We start from the raw sequence: 22,274 nt of genomic DNA on the forward strand, positions 1-22,274 counted from the left end.
TGTGTCTTATCAGACACATTAGAGCTGCTCGTTGATGACGTGCCGTTGGACGCATGACATATGTTATGCTACGTCTGACGCATGATCCTGGCGCTTATGTAGCTATGTTTCTGGTACTGATCAGGACCAATGAGGCATAGACATCGTGCTTCGCCCTTTAACCCAAAAGCGATAGCCTTAAAAGGCAAAGCCTATACGACATAGAACGTTAGTTACGTATTGTAACGTTAGTTACGTAGTGATTCTATGAGTATAGGCGCAGCCTTTTAAGTGGTCGGCCTCATTGTCCTTTAAATAGCTGAAGAAAAGCTGTTTATTGGGAGCAGAACGTCCGCCCGCTTGTATCACGTCCGCAGTTGAGGCCATGCGGACGTGATTGAGGCCCACGCTGTTGGTGGGCGCGGATTACAAATTCAGTGCTACGGCTTGCGCCTGAGGGAAAACCCTAGGCGATAGCCTTAAAATAGCGATAGCCTTAAAAGGCTGCGCCTATCCACCTTATTCCGTGCGTAGACATGGGGGGCGCCATATTGGTTCAGTTTTGTGTTCTATCTTACGGTTGAGCAACTCTGTCCGTTATCATTAGCAATTTTAGTCAAGATGACCAGCATTATTTGTTCCATGCGGGGCTGCCATAAAAACTGGAATAAAAGACGGGTGTCCTTGCAACAATACTGTGTTGTACACGGGAAAACCAGGGCAGAATGTTGTGGGGCAACCTTCAATCTTCATCCTCCGCCATCCAGCGATGAGGACCGGCGTATGGGGCTAAAGGCGCTAAATTTGAAGAACCCTCCGAAAAACCCCTACTCTGTTCTGTTCATTTTGTGGACGGCAGACCCAACCCGGTATCACGCGATTTCGTGCTCATGCGCACGAACGTTAATCTATTGAATCGTGTCCCAGAGCACGATAGTCTGACTTTTTTCATGCTACACAGAACGAAATGTAAACCAATGCATTCTGAATGGGAGTGTTCTCAGACAATTAACGTGCTCCACAAAACGAAACGAGAAAGAGAGAGAGGGACAGGGAGAGAGAGGGAGAGAGAGAGAGAGGCTTCAGAATGGTTTGCCAGACAGTACACCCTAGTTACTGTATATATATGTCAATGTTTCCGCAGACCTCCTCAAAAACTGAAACAAACGTGCTCCACAGAACACGCATTTCTCAGACAATTAACGTGTTCCACAAAACGTTACGAGAGAGAGAGAGGCTTCAGAAAGGGTGTGCGCACCTTAGTTATGTTTATACCAAAAACAACAAATGCTATATATATATATATTACCAGAGGTGTCAAAAGTATTCACATTCATTACTCAAGTAGAAGTATAGATACTAGCGTTTAAAAATACTTCTGTAGAAGTTGAAGTATCAACTCAAGCTTTTTACTTAAGTACAAGTATAAAAGTACTGGTTTCAAAACTACTTAAAGTATTAAAGTAAAAGTAATGCAAGGGGAAAAAAATGCCATTAAGGACAAAAGCGTAGGCCGTGCCACAGGGGCCTATAGAATTACAATCAGCTTTTTTTGCCAAGTATGCTCACACATACAAGGAATTTGGTCTCTGCATTTATCCCATCTGTGAATTAGTGACACACACAGCACACCTCTATAGCACACTGCCCCACAAAACATTTTTCTAAAGGCCATCTAATGACTATAATATTAATGTTGAAAAAATTGGGATGCACCCGTTTCAGACACATTTATACCCATTGAAAATGAACGCATAATATTAGTACAATGCAAATACATTTAAGAACCATATATGTGTACTGAATATAGACGGGCTCTGGTCATGCGCAGGTGCCATGTATCAAGTATAAACCAATAGGGTGTCAGAATGGTATATGTTTCTATTCTCATCCAACCAATCAAATTCACTCTATCCGATGGCGCAAATTATCTGGATAGGTTTTTCTTTGAACGCCGGCGGAATAAAAACAAGCCGAAATTAAATAGGAGTAACGAGGCCATTTTTAAAAAATAAGGAGTAGAAAGTACAGATAAGTGCGTAAAAATTTAAGAAGTAGAAGTAAAAAGTAGGCTGAAAAATAATTACTCCAGTAAAGTATAGATACCCAAAATTTCTACTTAAGTAAGGTAACGAAGTATTTGTACTTAGTTACTTGACACCTCTGTATATTACCAGAGGTGTCAAAAGTATTCACATTCATTACTCAAGTAGAAGTATAGATACTAGCGTTTAAAAATACTTCTGTAGAAGTTGAAGTATCAACTCAAGCTTTTTACTTAAGTACAAGTATAAAAGTACTGGTTTCAAAACTACTTAAAGTATTGAAGTAAAAGTAATGCAAGGGGAAAAAAATGCCATTAAGGACAAAAGCGTAGGCCGTGCCACAGGGGCCTATAGAATTACAATCAGCTTTTTTTGCCAAGTATGCTCACACATACAAGGAATTTGGTCTCTGCATTTATCCCATCTGTGAATTAGTGACACACACAGCACACCTCTATAGCACACTGCCCCACAAAACATTTTTCTAAAGGCCATCTAATGACTATAATATTAATGTTGAAAAAATTGGGATGCACCCGTTTCAGACACATTTATACCCATTGAAAATGAACGCATATTAGTACAATGCAAATACATTTAAGAACCATATATGTGTACTGAATATAGACGGGCTCTGGTCATGCGCAGGTGCCATGTATCAAGTATAAACCAATAGGGTGTCAGAATGGTATATGTTTCTATTCTCATCCAACCAATCAAATTCACTCTATCCGATGGCGCAAATTATCTGGATAGGTTTTTCTTTGAACGCCGGCGGAATAAAAACAAGCCGAAATTAAATAGGAGTAACGAGGCCATTTTTAAAAAATAAGGAGTAGAAAGTACAGATAAGTGCGTAAAAATGTAAGAAGTAGAAGTAAAAAGTAGGCTGAAAAATAATTACTCCAGTAAAGTATAGATACCCAAAATTTCTACTTAAGTAAGGTAACGAAGTATTTGTACTTAGTTACTTGACACCTCTGTATATTACCAGAGGTGTCAAAAGTATTCACATTCATTACTCAAGTAGAAGTATAGATACTAGCGTTTAAAAATACTTCTGTAGAAGTTGAAGTATCAACTCAAGCTTTTTACTTAAGTACAAGTATAAAAGTACTGGTTTCAAAACTACTTAAAGTATTGAAGTAAAAGTAATGCAAGGGGAAAAAAATGCCATTAAGGACAAAAGCGTAGGCCATGCCACAGGGGCCTATAGAATTACAATCAGCTTTTTTTGCCAAGTATGCTCACACATACAAGGAATTTGGTCTCTGCATTTATCCCATCTGTGAATTAGTGACACACACAGCACACCTCTATAGCACACTGCCCCACAAAACATTTTTCTAAAGGCCATCTAATGACTATAATATTAATGTTGAAAAAATTGGGAGGCACCTGTTTCAGACACATTTATACCCATTGAAAATGAACGCATATTAGTACAATGCAAATACATTTAAGAACCATATATGTGTACTGAATATAGACGGGCTCTGGTCATGCGCAGGTGTCATGTATCAAGTATAAACCAATAGGGTGTCAGAATGGTATATGTTTCTATTCTCATCCAACCAATCAAATTCACTCTATCCGATGGCGCAAATTATCTGGATAGGTTTTTCTTTGAACGCCGGCGGAATAAAAACAAGCCGAAATTAAATAGGAGTAAAGAGGCCATTTTTAAAAAGTAAGGAGTAGAAAGTACAGATAAGTGCGTGAAAATGTAAGAAGTAGAAGTAAAAAGTAGGCTGAAAAATAATTACTCCAGTAAAGTATAGATACCCAAAATTTCTACTTAAGTAAGGTAACGAAGTATTTGTACTTAGTTACTTGACACCTCTGTATATTACCTATATATATATATATATATATATAGGCTATAGATATATTTAGGCTATAATTATATTATTTAGCGTGTAATGAGACAATCTATAGCCAAATTGTCGAAGATGCCTGAGAATCTCCGGAAATATCAGCATGGGAAATCGGCGCATCAGACCCATGAACCTATAAAGAAAGACGTCATCTTGTTAAGTATTTTAAGAAGCTGCATTACCCTCACATAGCCACAAGGGGAGCAAGACCTTATTGAAGGCTGCTCCGTCCACAGAAGGCAGCACCTTTACGCCTCGTGCCCACTGCACCGTCAGTCAACGGACGTGGGAAGGCGTGGCTGACGGATGGGGGAGTAGTCTTTGCAGAGGTATCCGTCAGCCAATCAAATCGCTTCGCCGGGTTCTTCCCGCTTCTTCCTGCTTGTTGCGAGGCAAGATGACCCGCTTTCCCGCTTTCCAGTATCGTCAGAGCCCGAGTCGCGTCACAGTGCTTAAATTTGCATACGCGATCTGATTGGATGACGGAACCGTCGCTGCCGAAAAAGTTGAACATTTTTCAACTTTCTGACGGTGGCGAACGCTCCAACTGAACGGACGGATCCACAATGCATTGCGCGTCCGTCCCCATTCAAAGTCAATGGGCAACGGTCAACTGACGGAGGTAGTGGGCACGGGGCGTTAGATAGGTGAAGAAGCCAAAGCCATTACGTCACCCCGGCCACGCCCACTGCATAGGCCACGCCCACTTGACGTCCTCTCTCGGATGATTCGAAGTGAAGAGCCCAGAGATCAATAGGTAGACGGCAGAGAGCCACCGGGCCTAAGCCCGGGGGCTTGAAGTAGATCACGGTATTTTCCTCTCCACACGTTAGATACAATTCTCTCCCTTAAGCTTAGAGCTGCCAGTTAAACGCGTTATTAACGGCGTTAACGCAAACCAATGTTAACGGCGTTAAAAAATGTATCGCGCGATTAACGCAATTATTTTATTTAAAGGTCCCATGACATGAAAATCTCACTTTGTGAGGTTTTCTAACATAAATATGAGTTCCCCTAGCCTGCCTATGGTCCCCCAGTGGCTATAACTTGCGTTTGGTGTAAAACGAGCACTAGCTGTTCTGCTCGCCTTTGAAAAAACGGAGGCTCAAGCGCGCTGATTTGGAATGTCTGTATTCATGACGTCATCAGGAATCTCAGCTCCTCCCCTTACTCTGCCTGGCCCGCCCAGAGACGTTGGTCCGCCAATGAGACTCGACCGTGCGAGCGCCACATGTGTGTGTGTGTGTGTGTGTGTGAATACCATGGACATATTAAAGGATGGACCACAGACCGAAAATGGCTGCCCATTCATTCCTATGCAAACTGCTCAGTGGCGCAGGGCAACATACAGGAGCGATTTGCTTCCGCGTTATGGGGCCAAGACACGTGACCTATTCCGTGACGTACCAGATGCAGAGATCTTCTTCTTCTTCTAGTTTAGTGGTGGACAGTGTTTCCCACACATTGACGAGACTATGGCGGCCCGCCATAGTCTAATTTCGGCCGCCATAGTCTCTGCGTGCACATGAATTATTATTATTATTAAAAAAAAAAAAAAAAATTTTTTTTTTTTTTTTTTTTTGCTCAGGCGAAGTTTGAAGACATTACACCGTCCTTCCTCGGATTTTGCAGTTACTATCGAAGGTTCATTGCAAATTACTCTGCCATTGTCCGTCCTCTTTCTGAGCTCACCAAGGGTTATGCCCCCACTTGGAAAGACCCCAATTTCAAAAAGAGTGTCGACCCAAGCAAAGTCTATTTCAAGCCATCAGAGCTTTTCGGAGAACGGTGGACTCAGGCCTGCCAGGCCGCTTTTGAGCGTATCCGTGACTGTTTGATCAATGCCCCAGTGTTAGCATTCGCTGACCCCACTAAGACGTACATCTTACATGTGGACGCCAGTATGAATGGCCTAGGCGCTGTCCTGAACCAGGAATATCTTGAGGGCCTCCGACCAGTAGCTTTCGCCAGTCGGAAGCTTAAAGACTCAGAGCACAACTATCCAGTCCATCAATTGGAATTTCTGGCATTAAAATGGGCTGTCGTGGACAAGTTTCACGATTACTTGTATGGAGCTAAGTTTACTGTAAGAACTGACAACAACCCATTAACATATGTGTTGACCTCTGCCAAACTCAGTGCAGTCGGACATCGTTGGCTTGCTGCCCTTGCCACCTACGAGTTCACCATCCAATACTGACCTGGGAGGCAAAATATCGATGCTGACTTGTTGTCTCGACAATACTCTCCAGAGGAGGCTAAAGAGTGGACTAGTGTCCCACCTGCTGGCATCAAAGCCCTCTGCAAGCGAGCCTGCATCAGTGGAGAGGCTGATGTGCCCGACAGATTGGTGGACCAGTTGGGAGCTCCTGCTGCAGCTGTACCAGAAGCTTATGTGTTCCCAGTGAACCTTAGCATGAACGTGCTGGATCAGCTAAGTCCGAAAGATATCCAGGCATCACAAGACATGGACCCAACAATTGGGCCATTAAAGAAGGCACTGGAAAAGAATAAAGGGCTGACACGCTCAAAAAATGATTCACCTGAGACTGTGTTGCTCTTACGCGAAAGCCGAAAGTTGGAATTAAAGGATGGATTACTCTACAGAGTAAAAGAAAAAACATGCGGAAAACAGATCAAACAACTTGTCTTACCAGCCAGATACCGCCCAATGGTGTTAAGGTCTCTACATGATGAGTGCGGACACATGGGAATGGAACGCACTACCGAACTGATCAAAGACAGATTTTATTGGCCGCGAATGACAGCTGAGGTTGAGCAGTACATTCGAACCTGTGGTAGATGTATCTCCAGGAAGACACTCCCTCAGCATGCCTCGCCCTTGAATCAAATAACAAGTAATGGCCCTCTAGATTTAGTCTGCATTGACTTTTTGCAGATAGAGCCTGACTCTAGAGGTGTTGCTAATGTGTTAGTAGTGACAGACCATTATACACGTTACGCACAAGCATTTGCTACAAAAGATCAAAAGGCTATCACCGTTGCAAGAGTATTGTGGGAGAAGTATTTTGTTCACTACGGCCTACCTGCACGGATACACTCGGATCAAGGACGAGATTTTGAAAGTCGCCTGATCAAAGAACTCTTGTCCATGCTTGGGGTTCGGAAGTCAAGAACATCCCCCTATCACCCACAAGGGGACGCACAACCAGAAAGGTTCAATAGAACACTTTTAGCAATGCTTGGTACCCTGGACACTGTAAAGAAACAAAGTTGGAGTCAACATATCACCCACCTGGTACATGCATACAATTGCACCAAGAATGATTCCACAGGATACTCCCCTTATCATCTCATGTTTGGAAGGGAGGCAAGGTTACCCATTGACATCTGTTTTGGGATCTCGCCAAATGGTGAAAGTGAAACCTCTTACCAACAGTACGTCGCCAGGATGAGGAAAGAGTTACAAAAAGCCTACCAACTGGCATCTGACGCTGCTACAAAGAGTCATCTGAAAAACAAAGCTCGCTATGACCACCGTGTGAGAGATTCACCTTTGGAGAAAGGTGACAGAATTCTCATTCAGAATTTGGGTCTAAAAGGCAAGCATAAACTCCAAGATCGATGGAAATCAACACCATATGTTGTTGTGGAGAAGTTGCCTAATCTGCCTGTTTACAAGGTCAAACCAGAGCATGGTACAGGTGTGGTAAAAACTCTTCATCGAGACCACCTGTTGCCCATCGGGTACATGGTTAGGTTGTCTAACCAATCAGATGATACAAACTCTGCTCGGAGACCTGTAACAAGAGCTCAACTTACCCGGAAACATCTATCAACCAAGTCTGAAGAAGGTGACACAGAGTCCTCAGGCTCAGAGTTTGAAACTGTCCACAGTCCTCCAGATTTTGATGTGGATGAGGTCAGGAAACGATTAAACATGATAGATCAACCTGTGGAGGATGAACAGAGTCAGAGTTCTGAAGAAAGTGAAAACTCTGAAGAGGAAAACTGTGAAGCTGCAGAAAATCAACAACTTACAGAAACAGAGTATGAGGAACCGCCTGAAGGTGCTGCACCTCCTCTGTCACACTCTTATGTCCAAGAGACATATACTGAATCTGCGGAAGATTTGCAAGATTCAGAAGAGGGAGCAAGCTCACCTCTGTTAAACAGAGCCAGACGTGATAAAGCTGCTAAAAGCGCTAGAAGTGAAAGTGAAAGGTCTTCTACAATCCGGAAATCCCTGAGAAAACCAAAGCCATCTATGAGATTCACTTATGAGAGACCTGGTCATCCATCTTGTGAACCAGTTACCATCATGCACCATGGCATGGTCATCCAACTCAAGTTAAACCCTCCAAACCAAGACGACGAATCAAGGAAAAAGTCCAAAACATCCAAAAGGTACATGGAGGAGGAGAACAAAAAACACCCTTCCAAGTTGAAGAGAGACAAAAGGTGTGATGAGGACATCTACACGTTCAGAAGAGGGAGGGTGTAGCTCTGTACAAAAATCTTCCAAGTTAAAGAGAGACAAAAGGTGTGATGAGGACATCTACACGTTCAGAAGAGGGAGGGTGTAGCTCTGTACAAAAATCTTCCAAGTTAAAGAGAGACAAAAGGTGTGATGAGGACATCTACACGTTCAGAAGAGGGAGGGTGTAGCTCTGTACAAAAATCTTCCAAGTTAAAGAGAGACAAAAGGTGTGATGAGGACATCTACACGTTCAGAAGAGGGAGGGTGTAGCCCTGTACAAAAACCACAAGTTACAGAGCATAAAAAATAATTAACAGTATAATAAAATGCTGTGTTTAATGTTCATAAATAAATAGAGTTCATAATAATAAAATGGGTTAAAATGTGTGCGGATTAAAAGCATAAATATAATACGTTTAATAAAACTATTTACAGTTAAAAGATAAATTAATATAAAGGTCTTTAAGTTTATCAAGGCTAAAATATTTGTGAATTCAGGATATAAAAGAGGAAGAAGCCGTGTTTATGTTTAACTTAACCTGTTACCTGTCACACGTAAATCATTTAATTTGTTTTGTCTTTGGTTGTATTAAAACTTCACAAGCCAATCCGAATAAAGTCTCAACGTGTAAAGGGCGGGACTAGTGCAGCAGGTTAGCGTGGGGAGTAGTGAGCACATGTAGAGAAAGAAACCTGACCGGACTGAGAGCTAAGAGGAGGCATCGTAGTGTGGGAAGCAGTTAAGTTTTATCGTGAGGTCGACTACTCGTGGTCCTGATTTAAACTTCTTTGTGACCTGCAAAAAGGTGAATACGATGTGTATGCCTCCATTGTGCTATATCTAACTGTTATAGTAAGTAAGAGTACTGGATGTGTAACGCGGTTAGCGACGTGCTAGTTAGCGGTAGCATTCTGTGTTAATGTGCCCGCATATCGTAGTTTTGTATTGTGACTTAAGTTAACGCAAAGCTAATGCTAGTTCGATATGAAATAGTGTTTGATATTATGGCTCATTGGATAATATGCTTAAAGGAGCTGGACGTTGGAGAGAGGGGTTTCCAGCAGATGGCCCTGCTGTTTTCTGTGTTTTCTTCCTTGTGACTTCGCCACCGCCATTGCCCACGTGTGTGTTTGGATTGCCACCGCCATTGCCATTATCTTCGTGAGAATATCATCCCCCAATCCCTTTCTGCCCCTACTAATTACACCCTGGATTCGTGAGTACTGATTTACACATTGCACGTGCTTTTATTTTGAGCTCAAGCTGAGTGAAGCGGCCAGTACAGTTTTTAGGCCCCACCGCACACAAGCTTCAACTAACAGGCCTGCAACGGGTTAACCTAATTTAAAGTGTGTTGTTAATTTGATTGTGTGTGGTACATTGAGTTTGCATTGTTGTAAATTGGAGAATCCCGTGCATCTGATTTTATTTATTTTATTTGTTTATTTGTTTTCTTTTCCTAAAATACATTCGACTAGTATTTCATTTTGTGAATAAATATGTGATTGAATACTTTTACATTTAAAATACAGTTGTGGTGGTCATTTATTAAAATTATCCAACAGTAACATATGAATCAAAGTTGTAGTTTCCTACAACGAGCCCAGGCCCAGTCTTATTGTATTAACCACTCTAGATTTATTATTTAACTACATGGGACAAGGGTTACATATATATATATACTTAAGGTTAAATTCTTCTAATTAGGTTAGTATCTTTTAGCTAATTTATCAGCAATTTCATTGCCATATATTCCATGGTGGGCTGGAATCCAACAGAACTGAATAACTAAACCAAGGCTTATAATATTTAAAAGAAGATGCTTTACCTCTATCGCCAGCTCGGAGGGCCTGACCAAACACCGAGTTGGCCAGAATTCCTCCATCACTGGTTCTCCCATAGCCCCCCACATCGATGATGCGGAAGCACTTGTCTGCGTCGACAACTGCCAAGAGAACAATAGAAAATGTTCCCTTGTAGTTGAAGAACTGCGAACCGGAGTTCGCAGGGGCCTTCAGAACAACATGCTTCCCATCGATGGCACCGCAACAGAGAGGGAAGTTCCACTGCTCCTCGAACTGCTGCGCAATCACCCTCCAGTCCTCGGTAGTGGGCACAGCCATGAACTCCTCCACCAGGCAGTCCCATATAGCCGTCACCCCATCGGACACGATGGAAGCCACGGTGGAGGACCCGACCCGGAAGCTGGTGGCTATCGTCCGGAACGAATCGCCAGTAGCCAGGAATCTGCAACACATGAATAATTTATTTTAGCCTCATTGAGAATTTTTGTTGTATACCAAATATGTAGGCCAATTATCTCACTGATATCACTGCACAGGTATATGTCTTGACTAGTGTTTACAGTGGATTTGCATCAGCTTATTTTACTTTCAAAAGCATGACAAGGAGGTCAAGAATGAATATGTTGGAGCCATGATGCATTTATTTATTTTGTTTATATAAAACTCTGGTGACATGCATGTATATGAAGATTTGCGTTTAGGTTGAAACCATAGATAATAAATAAAAACACTGTTGAAACACTGGGTGGACCATTGACAGGAAATGCATAGCAGGTAGGTGCAAGAGGGGAAACAGATGTGCAAAGCAAACTGCTTTATCACCATGTTGTCAGCACGCTTTCGTTTGACTTGTGTTGAATTTAACCCAATGAATATTGACTGATGTCACAATGGCCTATGCTCCCCCGTGCTTAGTTGAGCATAGTGCACGATGCTTGAATAAATGGGTATGCACTATCAGAACACGCGCCCGAACAATTTCTCCCCGTTATGTATATAGTTTTTGACTACAGAATGTGCTGATTGTTATAGAGTAATTAGGCTATGAAACCGCAACTTACCGGAGACAGACAGACAGGCACTCCGCAGCTGATATGGAGCGCCTGTAGTTGGTGTCCTGACGGGAGAACCTGGCACCAACCCGGGCTAGCAGGTCATCGAACTGGGCCCGACTCAGTCGAAAGTACCGCTGAAACCGGCCGTCATCCAGGCGGAGTTCTTGGAGCAAGTGGTGAAACTCACCCAGCTGTAGCCGTCTCCGGAGGATGTCGTGCACCCAAACACGACGGCGTTTGCGTTTGCGACGCTCCTCGGACTCCCACAGCAAATAAAGCGCAGCGATGGTGCCGATATCAGCCATGTTTCAGAACAAAAGAAAATAGCGGGGGGGGGACGTTTTTGGCGGGCTCATCTAGGCGAGTGACGTAGGCGCGTATAGCGCGTATTGCGCGTATGCAACCATTTTTCACACAAAATGGTCAAGCAACATTTTACGCGCGTATCTCGCGTAAAAAGTATGCGAGATACGCGTCTGGTGTGGCCGCACCTTAAGGCAGGGGTCCTCAACCTTTTCAGCATCAAGGACCGGTATGATTCTCCGAAAAGTTTCACGGACCGGGGGGTGGGGGGGGGTGGTTGGGTTATGTTGCGCAGAGGTTGCCAAAAATGCAAACATGTTATATGCAATCTAACAACTGCATATAGACTTATGGCATGTAAAAGAGTGGCAGTATTGCGAAGTGAATAAAAAAAAAAAAAAAAAATTAAATAAATAAATAATCTTTCTCTGCGGACCGGTACCAAATGACCCACGGGTTGGGGACCGCTGATCTAAGGGCCCCACAGACTGTAGATTATTTTAAAAAAGGCCTAAAAAACCCATATTTTTAGAAAAGCCTTTGGCTAATGTTTTCTCTTTTCTTTTAATGTGCATTGTAGCACTTTGAGATCATTGAATTTATATAAAGTGCGTTATAAATAACATTTATTATTATTATTATAATATATATATATATATATATATATATATATTGAATCGCATTCCACAGTCAGAGCATTCCACAGCATTAAGAAGAGCCGTGTCCGAAGGCGTAATGATAGTTCACGTGTGATAGGCTATAGGCCTATACTAAAACTATATATAGCCTATATATACTACACGTGAACTTAAATTATACACGTCAATATGATCTAACGAGAATTTATATCGATATAACGAGAAAGGATGTCATTATAACACCAAGAAAATAAAGTCTATATGGTGTACTTATAATATTATTATTATAACGAAATAATATAGGCTATATGTAATCATATAGCCATATTTGTAATTTATCCTTGTTGCCCTGGATACACTGCGTTGTCACCGCAATAGAGTGGCGTAGTCACGCCCCTTCCGGTAAATGTTGTTTGTGGATTTAAATTATAATTGACCGTTTATTGTGCAATTGTTCAGTTAAAGGCTGTAGAGAAAACTTATAATTGTTTTCACCTCTTACAATGCTTTTATCTTCCCCTTGGGAAAAAGCGGTGAAGTGGAGCAGAGAGGTCGCCATGTCTGTGGCAGAGTGGTGTCGACGTACTGTATATCATTCACGTCGAGAGCAGCGAGGGGCTGTAGTTCAAAAAGCGACCTCACAAAAACCTAACATTATCAAACTTCCTCGCAATTTTATTTTGTTTTCTTTGCATGACATTTTTTAATTTAAATCCACAAACAACATATGTGTAATCCAGCGCATATAAAGACGGGGACCAGAAAATAATTACTTTCTCTCCATTGAAACCCATTCATATTTTTCGATCTCAGATGTCAGAGACCCCACCCCATTACGTTAGCACCCAAGTATCTAGAGAAGTTAAGAAAGGTGGTGGAGTAGCCCTGATATCTAATTCTAAGCTTAATTTAAAGCCGAAGAATAGATATATTTTCAGATCCTTTGAGGTGCTAGCGCTCTGCACATCAGCTCCTCGAGAAGCAAAACGAGTTCCAGACTCTTTTGTTTTAGCTGTAGTATACCGTCCTCCAGGACCGTATTCAGTTTTTCTGGATGAGTTTTCTGACTTTGCAGCTGATTTGGCTACATATTCAGACAATATTTTGCTTATTGGGGATTTCAACATTCACGTGAATAACCCGTCTGATGCCCTCACAAGGGCTTTTCTCTCCATTACAGATACGCTTGGCTTCAAACAGCTCGTCCAGCAACCAACCCACATCGGTGGAAACACGTTGGATCTCGTTCTGACCCGCGGTGTTGACATTTCGCAGCTAGTGGTCTCTTCCTACACCTCAGCTTTATCAGACCACTTTTTGCTCACTTTCCAGGTGGTGGTATCCTGCCCCTGCGACGATCAGCAAGCTACTTTCAGCCGTCGTCGCATCACACCTGCAACCATTACAGCTATGGAAGATAAGTTATCTGGTTCACTTGCACCTCTCTGTAACTATAGTGGTTCTGTGGAGTGCCTTACTGATGACCTCAACACTGCCTTGTCTGTTGCCATTGATTCAGTTGCTCCGTACGTAACTAAAAAACGAACATTGAAAAAACCAGCTCCTTGGTTTAATGCAGAAACTCGCATTCTGAAGCGAAATTGCAGGATCCTTGAACGCAAATGGCGCTCGACTAAACTTGAGGTCTTTCATCTTGCATGGCATAATAGTCTGATCACCTATAAGGGTGCGCTGACTATCGCCAGGAACGCCTACTTTTCTAGTATCATTAATTTGAATAGAAATAATCCTAAGTTTCTTTTTGACACGGTGAGGAGTCTCACTCAGAAACAGAATCAGACCGTAGGCTCCTCGATCTCGGCAGGTGAATTCATGGATTTCTTTGAGAATAAGATTCAATCAATTAGAGAGGAAATTGATGCTTACCGGGCGGCTAATCCTACACATCCTGTGGGGCAGGATGGGGTTCTGCCAAGTAGGATGGTGAATTCTGACGCAACTCTTTTGGAGTTTAAGGCGATTTCCTTGGTGGAACTTGAAAGGGTGATAAAGGCCTCAAAGCCAACAACTTGTATGTTGGATCCGCTCCCTTCTAGGGTTCTTAAGGAACTTTTTCCAGCGGTGGGGCCTGTTATCCTCTTGCTTATGAATCTTTCGTTTTCAACAGGAACTGTTCCTTCCAATTTCAAGGCTGCGGTGTTAAAACCGCTACTCAAAAAGCCTGGCCTAGATCCTGAATTAGTCAGGAACTATCGGCCTATATCGAATCTGCCCTTCTTGTCTAAGGTACAGGAAAGGATTGTAGCAAAGCAAATTGTTGACTATTTGACGAGGAATAATCTCTTTGAACCTTTCCAGTCGGGGTTCAGGAATTTCCACTCAACTGAAACTGCTATTACAAGAGTTGTAAATGACATCCTTCTTGCTTTGGATAAAAACACAAGCACAATGCTTGTGATGTTGGATCTGAGCGCTGCGTTTGATACGATTGACCATAGCACTCTTCTTCACCGTCTTGAACACTATGTTGGTTTCGGGGGTACGGCTCTTGGTTGGCTTGAATCGTACCTCACAGATAGAACCCAATTTGTGCTTCATGAGGGTGCAGAATCGAAGCATTGTAAATTGCGCTTTGGCGTACCACAAGGGTCGGTTCTTGGTCCATTGCTTTTTGCAATTTATATGCTTCCCCTCGGTGACGTTATTCGCGGCTTCGGAATTAGTTTCCATTGCTATGCGGATGACACCCAGCTCTACATTCCTGTGGATTCCGGGGATTCTGCCCAGATTCAAAAGGTTGAGTCCTGTTTGGCTGCTGTGAAGGGCTGGATGTCACAAAACTTCCTACAGCTTAATACTGGGAAGACAGAGCTGATGATTATCGGCTCGAAGCGGGACCGGGAAAAGTTTGAGGATGTCTCTCTGTGGTTGGATGGCTTCGCCATCCCACAGAGTGCATCCGTCAGAAATCTTGGTGTCTTGTTCGACCCTCAACTATGCTTTGATCAGCATATAAGAAGTGTAACTAGAATTGCCTTTTTCCATTTGAGAAACATTGCAAGAATCAGATCAATGTTATCTGTAGTGGATGCAGAGACACTGATTCATGCGTTTGTCTCGTCAAGACTGGACTATTGCAATGCACTGTTCTCGGGATTACCGAACTCTACTATAAAGAGTCTACAGCTGGTACACAATGCGGCAGCTAGATTGCTGACCAGAACGAGAAAGTTTGATCATATTACACCTATTCTCGCCTCTTTACATTGGCTACCAATAACTTTCAGATCAGACTTTAAGGTGCTATTGCTAACCTATAAAGCCTTGCATGGACTATCTCCATTGTACCTGAAGGACCTGATTATTCCTTATATTCCTTCTCGGTCTCTCCGGTCTTCGGGAGCCGGCCTTCTTTCATTGCCGAAGGTTAAAAAGAAATCGGCTGGACAGAGAGCATTTGCCTATCGAGCCCCCTTTTTATGGAATAGGCTGCCATCAGCGATCAGGGAAGCTGACTCTGTGGAGCTATTCAAAGGGAAGCTCAAAACGCACCTCTACAATCTTGCATTTGGAGTGTGAAAACAACAGATGCGTAGTGAAGACTACTCTGTTTGCTTGTGCTTTTCTTATTACATTATACATTCCCACTATGTACTTTTCCGTTCTAATTCACTATTCTGTCAGTTGTAGCGTGCTGCGGGTGCTGGACTGGATGCCTGGACTCTCCTCATGGATAACCGGCCAGAACCCCATCACCATTTTAATATGATGTACATGTATTTACCTGTATGCCATTTGTGGCACCCATTGCACTCCTGACCATCCCTGGAAGAAGGGATCCCCTACACTGCGTTTCTTCTCAAGATTTCTTCCTTGCTGATTCAAGGGAGTTTTTTCTTGCCCGTGTGGGGGCATGGGTAAAGGGGGGTGTCACAAATATTTGGCCTGTTAAGCCCTTTGAGACTGTAATGGTGATTAAGGGCTATACAAATAAAATTGAATTGAATTGAATTGAATAGATGTCCCATGAGGGGCCTATCGGAAGGGGCGGACTTACGAGCTCTATGACGCTGCTCTCGAGCGACATATAGCTAGAACTGCTAAACGCATAGATATATATAGAACACTAGATACGTCACGGCAATGTTGAGCTCCGGTCGGCTGACGGCCACCGCGGCGGCCATCTTGAATGGGTCAACCCGCTGCCTAGTGCATTACACCTGATGGAAAATTCATGCAAACGTGTAGCAAATTTGAGCGGTGATGGCTCAGTGGATGACACTAAAAACATCATATTTGATATTCCATGTTTGATTTTAAGTGGTAGGCAGATTTTTTTCCTCTGTTATACAAGAAACACACTTTTTAACACATGACATTTAACTTGCCACTGATTATATCTACTATCAGAAATGTTTCTGCTGGACTCAGATTAACATTTTATTTCTCAAAAAGTAAATATCTTATCCATTTAGCTTATAACTCTCAAACCACTCTAACACTGCATCACTCTGGACTAGAACCAGCAACCCTCCAGACTGAGATACAACTGGAACTATTGATTGAATTTATTTCAGACATTCAAATACAAATTAACATGTGAAAAATACAAAACAAAAAGAAAAGCACAAATATTGAATAAATTAACTTCCTGTGTTTCTCATCTTTTTATATATCTATCTATATACAATTTTCTTTATGACACTATATTTGATATTTACAATCCATACTAGGGGTGTAAAAAAAAAACGATACGTATCGATATCCGTTTTTAGCTTGTAAGATACGACTACATCGATGCGTGAAGTCCCGCATCGGTTTTAAAATGACACGAATCGGTTGGTGCCCCGATTTAAAAGCTATGAACCGATTCACAAGTGTTTTTCTCTACGTTAAGTTGCTATCCGAAACCCTCACTCACTGACTTGGTGCATTTGAGCTCAGTCACAACAATGACAGCCTGTCATTGGCCAAAGCCCGCATACTATAAGCCTATCAGGCGTGCCGCTATCCCTTTGAATAACGCAACGTATGTTGACATTAAGTCTGTAGTGAAATGATGTCTGACCACAGCGAACCCATTTTCAATGCGCCATCGACCCTCCGATCAAAAGTTTGGAAGACATTTGGCTTCTTCAAAAAAGAAGGTAAACTTGATAAAAGTGAAGCCGTATGTAAAATATGTAGGGCAGCAATTAAGTACACTGGCAGTACTACAAATCTCAGCACACACATCTCGAGACGCCATGCCAGTGATGTTGAACTTGATGCCAGCACTGCATCGACCAGCAGCAGCACCAGCAGCACTATAACTCAGTTTCTCACTCAATCACAACTGAGTTACAATTCAGCGAGGGCTAAGTCAATAACGATGCGTGTGGCTCGTTTCATCGCCATGGACCTAAGGCCATACAGCGTCGTTGAAAATGACGGATTTCGCGAACTGCTTAGAGAATTAGAGCCGAGGTACAAGATACCAAGCAGACAGCATTTCAGCGAAACGTGCATACCCGAGCTGTACAAAAAAACTAAAACTGACCTTAAGGCTAAGCTCTCAAGTGCAGAACGAGTGGCAATAACTACCGATGCCTGGACATCACGTGCAACGGATTCATACATTACGATAACCGTGCATTATGTTAATCTGGATTGGGAGTTGGCAAGCTATGTTTTACAGACGAGAGTCTTCAATGAGTCACACACGGGGAAAAACATCGGGGCTTTATTGAAAGAGGCATGTCTTGAGTGGAACATAGAGGATAAAGACCCAGCACTGGTGACCGACAACGCGAGAAACATGGTTGTGGCGGGAGTAGAGGCCGAGATGTCCCCTCACCTTTTTTGCTTTGCGCACACATTAAATCTGGCTGCCCAGAAGGCCTTGCATGTGACCACTGCTACGAAGGTGCTTGGGAAAGTGAGGAGGGTGGTTGGATTTTTCCACCGTAACATAGCGGGTGCTGAACTACTGCGACAAAAACAACAGCAAATGGCATTGCCCTCCCACAAGCTCATCAATGACGTTACTACCCGGTGGAACAGTTCCCACGACATGCTCGAACGTTTTTTGGAGCAACAATCGGCAGTTTTTGCCACACTCATGTCAAGGGAGCTCAGAAAAGGAGAAGATGTAAGCGCTCTTACTGAAGGAGACCTCTGCAATGCTGAGGACATGGTGAAAGTGATGGCACCTGTCAAAGTTATCACCACAGTTATGTGCGAAGATGAGCAGCCCACAATTTCGTTGATTGCCCCCTTCAAAGCAAAACTAAAGAATCACTTTGAGGCCACTACTGAGGACACAGGGCTCATTAAGGATATGAAGAAGGTGTTCCTCGAAGATTTTGTTAAGCGGTACACAAACATTGAAGACCTGTTGTGTACTGCATCAGCTTTGGATCCACGCTTCAAAACCCTGCCTTTCCTCAGTGACCGTGAGACCGAGAGGATCTTCTTGTCCATTACAGATGAAGCTACAAACCTGCATGATAAGGTAAGCTAAAGCTACCCCTCCCCTTTACAAATTAACTGTCTAAATACACAATATTTTTTGCATTATTGTTATAGTATTGTCTATTCTTTCCTCTCGTCATATTGTTGAGTGTCAGTCAATGATGGGCTACTGCATTGAACTAGACAACTAGTTAATCCAAAATGTTTGTTTTCTGTGATGATAAACATCTACCTAGTCAGTGGTTACTCATCAATAATCATCCCTGTTATTTTGTACTATTACTACTAGAAAGTAGAGGAGAGCCATCCCAGTCCGAGTGATATTCAAGAGCCAGATCAGAGAGACCCAACATCCGTCCAGTCCAGCCCAGTCCAGGTCCATGAAGAACCAAGAGGTGCGTTTTTGCATTCTGCATTTACATTTAACACTGCTGCTGCTACATTTAAAGTAATGTTTAATGGTATGGTAAATGTTATCAACTGTCATCATGGCAATCCCAAATGAGTGGCTTAATATACTGTAATTGTGTTGCATGTCAGGTGATTGTCCTCCTTGTAAAAAGAGGAAAAGTACAGCACTGGACCAGCTGTTTGGAGAAACATATGTGGTAAGACCATCAAGAAGCTCCAGGGAGAAGGTCAGCGAGGAAATCCTGAGGTACAGAGAGAGAAACCTTTTGCCCCTGAATGGCAATCCACTGGAGTGGTGGAGAGCACAGGTCGACTTACCATTGTTGTCAGATATTGCAAAAAGATACCTCTGCATACCAGCTACAAGTGTAGCATCAGAAAGAGTTTTCAGTACCGCAGGAGATATTGTTTCCTCTCAACGCAGTGTACTTAGGGGTGACCATGCCGATCAATTGATTTTTCTCAAGAAGAATCTTAAAAAACTCGAGCACAAATGAATTATTAGGAGGTAGCTAAAGGATATCAGCATACACTAAATGTCCTACAAGAATTGTATTAGTTCTACTTATATATATTTTTTTTCTCCTTATGCTGTGTTTGGCAGCAATTTGTGCCATTACATTAAAGTAATAATCTAGGCCAGGATGGCGGTTTTGGTTTAAACAAAATTAGATATTTCCTATTGCTGCTTCTTACAGTTCACAGCTTTACTTCGTGTTTGCAGTGATATTTCCTATTTTCTTACAGTTCGCAGCTCTATTTGTGTTCTCAGTGAAAGGTTGCACATGTATTAATTGGTATAATGATACCTTATCTTGAGTCTGTATGATTTGCAGAGGCACTTAATTTGCAGAAGCATTTATTCTAAATATGAGAAAAGGCCAAGGTCTAGCTCTGTTTTATTTTATTTTTGTATTGTCATCCATCAACAAGGGACTTCTTTGGGTATAGAAAATATATTTTATTTTACTATTTTATTTAATATTTAAATATAATTTTTTTGTATTTCCTTATGGTGTATTTATTTGGCTGCAATGTGTGCCATTACTGAAATGTATTTTTTTTTTGTATATGTGAGACAAACTACATACAGACTAATTTCACAATAAAATGTTTGTTCATATTCATTGAACAAATGAAAAGAACTCTTTCAGAATATTTTCAATTATTGAACTGCATCGAATCGCATCGCATCGCATCGCATCGAATCGCACTGAATCGTTTTTTAACAACATGCATCTTTTCTTATATCGTATCGTGACCATGTATCGAGATACGAATCGGATCGTTTTTTTCATGAGAGATTTACACCCCTAATCCATACATATACAACTTAAATAAAATAAATACTATATATTTTATAATTTACAATATACAATCCATATATGAGGAGCTCTTTTCCAAAACGCTATAAATCCATTTGAATAGTTTTTAGGATAATTAAATTTTTTACCTAGACCCACATATTTTGTTAATATTCAATTTATCCGGTTAAAATGGTCTGTTGACTCAATTTGAACATGTTGTACAATGATTTTTAAATCAAACCACAACATTGTTGATTATAAATTCAAATATATATATATTTTTTTCAAAACGCTATAAATCCATCAATTTGAAAAAAGAAGCTGTAAATCCATTGATGGCTAATATATTTTTCTTTAAAAAACAAGAGAAAATACAACATACGACGGATATCATCATCTCATACTATAAATTAATATAAATAAATAAACACAAGAGACTGTATTTAACCGATAATTTCCGGTCTTTTCGTTTGTTTACGTCCTTGACTTTCGGATGCCGCCTTTTCACTTTCATTATGTCCAGGAGATTAAGTATGGCCCGGTCCTGGTCAACCTTGTTTGGTTTATTATAAAACTTGTTAAAGTTCATCATCAGGTCGTCCGGTGACAGCTTCTCGGCCTGACAGGTCGCAGTAGCCGTGCGTTGACATCCAACAATAGGTGTTAACCCGCTACCTGAGTGAAGAACCTTCTTTTGTAGTTGTTTTTTGTGGTTTTCTTTGTCCAGTCTGCGTTTTCTACCCCCGGGTGTAGGTCTCACTGGCTCATCCTGGCCATCAAACGTGTTATTATAGATTGAACTCATTTTGAAGACTGATCCACAAACCTCTCTGGCTTCAGAGCGCAGCCGTGTTCGATTGCCTAGAACGCTAACCGAATTCTGATTGGTCGAGAGGATATATCGCATTTTGGCTAAAAATAGGTTTGACGCTTGTCGTGGTTTGGAAAAAAATGGCATCTTGCGATACATTTTAAACAAGTAAATATAGCGGTTTTGCATTAAACTTTGATGGAGCAGTGATATCTACATACATATACACATGTCTATTTTTATAATTGTATGTACTATATTTACACCATATATTTTTTTTTTATTGATTTATAATCCTAATGTAGTTTGGTACAGTATGTTTACAATTATACATTTAATACTATATATATATATATATATACACACATATATGCACACACATATATATATGTATACACATATATATATATATATATATATATATATATATATATATATATATATATATATATATACACATATATATATATATACACTAGAGCTGGGCTTCGATTCAAATTTCAAGAATCGATTAGATTCCGATTTTTAAGTTTCAGAATCAATTTTTTCCGATTTTCTCAGATTCCATCCGATTCGATCCGATTTTGATCTGATTTCCGATTCGATCTGATTTCGATTCGATCCGGGGGTTAATGTTATTAAAAATGAAAAATGTATTTGAACCGTTTCCTTCACTTCATGACGAGAAAAGCAACAAATTAAAACTAGTATTATATCAATATTAAACAGCAAATCTTACAAGTATTGGTAGTTACTGATGGCTGGAAGACTGATGAAAAGGTTAAGGGTCAATCTACCTTCAAGAAAGATAATTCAGGACAATAAATGGAGGACATCATTGAGGTGACTATATCTGCAACAGTGGATTCCTACTGGGACACTAACCAGTGCATTATTATTATGCTTGGAAATAATTAAGAATTCACCCAAAAGCGGTTGCTACCAAAAGCATTTTTATTTTAAAACTGCTCACACTTAATAAACTGAGAAGTACTGAAACTGAATTATTATTTATTTTTTTTAAATCGATCTTTGGACGTACGAATCGATAATCGGTCATTAATATGCGAATCAATTAAAAATCGGAAAATCGTTTTTTTTCAACACAGCTCTAATACACACATACACATATATTTAAGCAATAGATCACGCCAGGCTGTGGTATGTGGTACTGTGAAGGGGGTCGC

At 41.3% G+C, this 22,274-nt stretch overlaps 2 protein-coding genes across 4 annotated transcripts; both read left to right on the top strand.

Moving 5' to 3' along the window:
- Nucleotides 1-6,928: 6,928 nt before the first annotated feature.
- On the top strand, nt 6,929-10,172 carry LOC130406650 (uncharacterized). Its single transcript, XM_056612324.1, has 2 exons — nt 6,929-9,148; nt 9,375-10,172. The coding sequence occupies exon 1, from the start codon at nt 7,014-7,016 to the stop codon at nt 8,364-8,366; it is 1,353 nt and encodes a 450-aa protein (XP_056468299.1). The 5' UTR covers nt 6,929-7,013; the 3' UTR covers nt 8,367-9,148; nt 9,375-10,172.
- Nucleotides 10,173-16,284: 6,112 nt separating this feature from the next.
- On the top strand, nt 16,285-20,283 carry LOC130406703 (E3 SUMO-protein ligase ZBED1-like). 3 transcript variants are annotated; one of them, XM_056612381.1, is made up of 3 exons: nt 16,285-18,598; nt 18,848-18,953; nt 19,099-20,283. In XM_056612381.1, the coding sequence occupies exons 1-3, from the start codon at nt 17,162-17,164 to the stop codon at nt 19,464-19,466; spliced, it is 1,911 nt and encodes a 636-aa protein (XP_056468356.1). In that variant the 5' UTR covers nt 16,285-17,161; the 3' UTR covers nt 19,467-20,283. The 3 variants fall into 3 exon arrangements, with proteins under 3 accessions (XP_056468356.1, XP_056468358.1, XP_056468357.1); XM_056612383.1 differs by having other exon boundaries at nt 16,285-18,953; XM_056612382.1 differs by having other exon boundaries at nt 18,848-20,283.
- Nucleotides 20,284-22,274: the final 1,991 nt, after the last annotated feature.

This window comes from Gadus chalcogrammus, chromosome 16 (genome assembly GCF_026213295.1).
Source record: "Gadus chalcogrammus isolate NIFS_2021 chromosome 16, NIFS_Gcha_1.0, whole genome shotgun sequence".
Classification (NCBI taxonomy): Eukaryota; Metazoa; Chordata; class Actinopteri; order Gadiformes; family Gadidae; genus Gadus; species Gadus chalcogrammus.

What these genes read in the sequence shown, in the direction of transcription:
- LOC130406703 (XM_056612381.1), top strand. Translation starts at nt 17,162, where the DNA reads ATGATGTCTGACCACAGCGAACCCATTTTCAATGCGCCATCGACCCTC. An exon ending in CTACAAACCTGCATGATAAG is followed by an intron (nt 18,599 to 18,847) that starts GTAAGCTAAAGC and finishes TATTACTACTAG; the next exon opens with AAAGTAGAGGAGAGCCATCC. An exon ending in GGTCCATGAAGAACCAAGAG is followed by an intron (nt 18,954 to 19,098) that starts GTGCGTTTTTGC and finishes GTTGCATGTCAG; the next exon opens with GTGATTGTCCTCCTTGTAAA.
- LOC130406650 (XM_056612324.1), top strand. Translation starts at nt 7,014, where the DNA reads ATGCTTGGGGTTCGGAAGTCAAGAACATCCCCCTATCACCCACAAGGG.